The 4522-nt window shown below is 35.1% G+C and overlaps 1 protein-coding gene across 3 annotated transcripts in view; it reads right to left on the bottom strand.

Annotated features, from left to right (window-relative positions):
* The window catches only part of ABCD3 (ATP binding cassette subfamily D member 3), an 86890-nt gene that overhangs the window by 36461 nt on the left and 45907 nt on the right, over positions 1-4522 (bottom strand). For all 3 annotated transcript variants that reach the window (XM_007468110.1, XM_007468111.1, XM_007468112.1), the window contains exons 7-8: positions 4215-4338; positions 1755-1811 (exon numbers count right to left, since the gene is read on the bottom strand). In XM_007468110.1, coding sequence (XP_007468172.1) covers positions 1755-1811; positions 4215-4338 — 181 coding nt within the window. The remainder of the gene's footprint in view (positions 1-1754; positions 1812-4214; positions 4339-4522) is intronic.

The following is a 4522-nucleotide window of genomic DNA, read 5'->3' as shown; positions in this document are numbered from 1 at the left end:
CTCCTCCCACACCTCTTTCCCCAGCTCTCCCAAATTTGCTCACTTAAAAACTCCTAATTGTAGTCCTCACTCTTTCTTTTACAGCACCTAAAACTCTTCTGATGGAACTCTCCTCGACACTCTCTTAATTCCAAAATAACTCCCAAACCTTTTTTTCCCCCCGCCTTCTCTTTGAATGTTAATACTCCCTGGGGTTTCCTCTTTCACTCCCTTTTCCTCCCAAATTTATACCTCTAATCCCATCACTCTTAAGAATCCAAGATGTTAATTCCAAATACTTAACTGTTCATCTGAAGCTTACTACTCTGTAGAACCTCAAGCTCAATTCCCCCAAATGAGCTCAATCTGCCTTTCCCTTCTCCTGCGTCTTGCTTCTAGCTGCCGTACTTTCTAATGTGGTAAAGTACCTCATCACGCATTGACCCTTCTAAGAGAGAAGCTTCAAGCTTGCCTTTCCAAGCTCATCGAAGTTACTTCCCTCATTCCCATATATATATATATCCTATGTTCTGCCATACTGAAATAACTGTTTCCTGAACATGCCTTTCAATGAAGTTGTTCTTATGTCTGGCAAGCCTGACATGTCTAATGGAGGCCTACTCATCATCCTCAAAGCAGCGCAAATATCACCTCCAATTCTTCTGGACAATAAAAACATTTCCACACTTCCATTAGTGGACTTATCACTCTGCATTACAACTGTTTGAATACCTACCCTTTCACCAGATCATAATCCCTCTTGAGTAGGAACTGTGTCTTACTCATCTTTTTATTCAGACAGTGTGTATGGAATATAGTATTATTTTTAAATGCAATATGATTGATTGAATGCATTTCAACAGTTACTAGAAGTATGGGCAAAAGAGATAACTAAAACATAGTTTCTACCTAAGAAATACAAAATCAGAAAATAAGAACACATGGAGATATATTTAAATATAAATATAATACTTAAGTATTATAAACATGTAATAAGTGCCATCAAAATATTATAATATATCAATAAGAGGCATTAAGCCTATTCACTTGTTTACAGTAAAAACAAGTTTTAAGAATGATTAAACCTGGCTTATGGGATATCAAAAGGTTAGGAAGATAGACAAGAAAATTAAAATAAAAAACTGCTTTCCCCAATGTTTTGGAACAGAACAAAAATCACTACATAAATTATTTATTAATCAACTACAGAAAGTATATACATACACAGGTACATATACACATAAAACAACCACACTATTATATGATTGTTATAAATATATAATAATACTACATATTAAATGACTAAAGTTAGACTTCAACGAGAATACTCAGAATATAAAGGTCATTCTTACTAACATAAATATCAGAGAGACACCTAATAAGGCTCATGGGATAGTCAACCATTTATATTATTATAAAATGTTCTTGAAACTGTTATGGTATTTAAACATTCAAATTTCATAGTAAAATAGCTATCTCCAAACTTCTTTTTAGACATTACTTTGCAACAATAAATACATGTATGTTCAATGTTTAAGCACTCCTGGTTGTTAAAGCCACAAAACTTTTCCAAGTGTCTGGCTTAAGCAAAATTAAAAAGCTAAATTAGAAAACTTTAAAAATCTCTAGTATGGTATTATTTTATAACCAGACTTTATTAGCTTACACTTGTAAAAAATACATTCTTTGAGATACATAAAAATTCTTACAAACCATCCAGCTATTTACAGCACAGTACTGTAGCCATTTAGAAGACAGAATAAAAGTAAACTTACCTGAGCTCCTATTGCACTCGTTAACTTGAAGATATACAAAACTATGTCTAAAAATGGCTGTAAAATAAACATCAGAACGTTCAGAATTAAAAAGAACTAGATTGCCTAGACTGATAGCCAATAAACATGTTAAATACAAAATGCTATTCGACATTTATAATTGTCAACATGCAGAGTTCCCACTACGTATAATGTACTGTAACAGTATGCAGCTCAATGAATACATAAAAGACACAGTTCTTACTCTCAAGAAACTCAAAATGGAGACAGCCTGACCAATGTCTACTGACCATCAACTGGGAAAAGTATTTACCACTTTCCATCAACTAAGGTAGCTCTACTGTGATAATTAGCCATTACTTACTTAGCAATTTCTCAATGTAGTATAAAGACACTGAATAAAATGACCTGAGTTTTAACCCCAAATCTACTAACAGCTTTTCTGGTTTCTATATATCTTCACCTGAAAAATGAGAGACTCTTTCTGCTCTTAACGTTGTCTGATTTTATAACAACATCTATATGTTGAAATATGGTGAATGAGCTTATGAATCTAATTTTCTGACCTAAAATAAAACTCAAGCTCCTAGAACTAAAATAATACATTAATGTACTGCTCCTCACACAGAGACAACTCAACTGACATACCAAAAGTTGTACATATTTTGAACTGTTTTTCAAGAAACCCAAACTGTGTTCATTTACTTTAAGTCCATAGCCACTCCTTTCTGACTATATTAGGATAGGTGGCTTCATTTATTAATTGGCTTGTACTAAGATGAACCTTTTCTTTCTTGTCTTATGAATTATTAAGAAGTTAGATATATTTAGACATATACTTAGATACATAAAATTCAAGTACACTTAAGTTACTGACAAAAATAATGACTCAATTTAAGTCAGAGTTCAATCAGATATTTTATAAACTAAATATACTATCATATATAGCACCACTACAATCAATTAATTGGATAATATTTTTCTTTACTGCAGCTGTGACAAGTCCTGAGCTATGGACTTACTCAAGTGCCAAGATGTAATAAAGAATACACAACAATGTCTACAGAATTACATGAAAAATATTATATACAGCACCTCCCCCCTACACACACGCAGAGAACAAACTAAAATGTGGTGATGGGCGGAGGGAAAAAAGCAGCTGAATTACTGAACAACTTGCAGCTGTCTGAGTTTCTAGAGTTTGGATCAGTAAAGACTTAAAGAGAGCTAAATAAAGAACAAAGTTTGACATGAAGTGAAAAGGTGTCCTAGCAGTGGGCCTATCAAGAGGGGTGAAGTTCTTATGGACACACATCGCTTTTCTTAGAACTGCCTATCCTCCTTCCATCCACACGGTTGAAATGGGAGCATTCCTATTCTTACAATGTGACCCAGCCCCTTGTAGTATATAGTTTTTTGTCTCAAGACTGGATATTTGGATCAATTGTGGTCAGAGGCAAGATACTACAAATGGTTCAGTTTGAGACAAGCTCCGACCACAAACCAAGAGCAGTCATGTGGACTGGATGGGAAATGGGGCATCTAAGATGAAGAGAGGTGGGGGAAATGCTGGGCAGACAGTCTTATAGATGCCCTCTACATGTGCTAGCCAACGCAGGAGGTAATGGCAAAGAAGATGGCTTAATGAGAAGACCACAGCAAAAACTGTAAGGGTGGTGAGATAAGAAGAGGAAGTAAGAGCTGACATAATCAGCAGGCTAGTTAAGGTCAGAGTCAAAAGCTTTGGCAATATTCTGGAAAGGGGGGAGAAACAGTAATTAGAAAAAACTGAAATGTACTAATATCTTTTTTTTTTTTTTCTTTTTTCTTTTTTGTGGTACACGGGCCTCTCACTGTTGTGGCCTCTCCCGTTGCGGAGCACAGGGTCAGCGGCCATGGCTCACGGGCCCAGCCACTCCGCGGCATGTGGGATCTTCCCGGACCGGGGCACGAACCCGTGTCCCCTGCATCGGCAGGCGGACTCTCAACCACTGCGCCACCAGGGAAGCCCTGTACTAATATCTTGTGAAAATTTTTTGGCTATTACTTAAATGATCTATTAGAGATACTGAAGCAGAGAACTGGGCAAGAATATGTCCTAGCCTAGGGTTATGAATGTGGAATTAAAAATAAATTGACCATGAATTTCTAACAACTGCCAGAAGTACACAGGTCAAGAGATAAAAATCCAAGTTTCTGTCATTTTACTGAAATCAGCCTGCAAAGTTCTTATAACATCTTTATAAGACACTAAATTCTCAGTTCTTGGCCAAAGCACCTCACACCAATAATACAAAAATTAAGTAACTGTAGTTAAAACTATTATAATAAATCTATAATTTTCTTATAAAAGCATTAAATACTTATATGCTGCTGTTATGTGCATCAAATCAATTCCATATAAATTTGCTTAGATTCAAAAATAAGCAATTTAACAACAATAAAAATAGAAAAACTTACCTTACTAAGATTTGAATACAGATCAACTACACTGTTACAAAACTTTTCTACATCTTGTGTAAGCAGCTGGTCTGGATTAGCTATTCTGTTGTCCAGATTGCCCATTTTATAATATGTGAAAGTTCTAAAATAACAATAAGAAGATGACTTTAAAACAAATGATTTTAAAAACAAAAAAATTCACATTATACTATGTAGTGCAAATTCATAGAAACAGAAAAATCTGGAGCTGGAAGAGGCCCTAAGGATTGTCCTAATTTACTTTAGAGATGCAGATACAAGTCTGGAGAAGGATCACATTAATGGAA

Source organism: Lipotes vexillifer, unplaced genomic scaffold (assembly GCF_000442215.2).
Source record: "Lipotes vexillifer unplaced genomic scaffold, Lipotes_vexillifer_v1.1 scaffold905, whole genome shotgun sequence".
NCBI classification, from domain to species: domain Eukaryota; kingdom Metazoa; phylum Chordata; class Mammalia; order Artiodactyla; family Lipotidae; genus Lipotes; species Lipotes vexillifer.
Note: the sequence above shows the minus strand (reverse complement) of the source record. Positions and strands in the feature narration are given on the sequence as shown.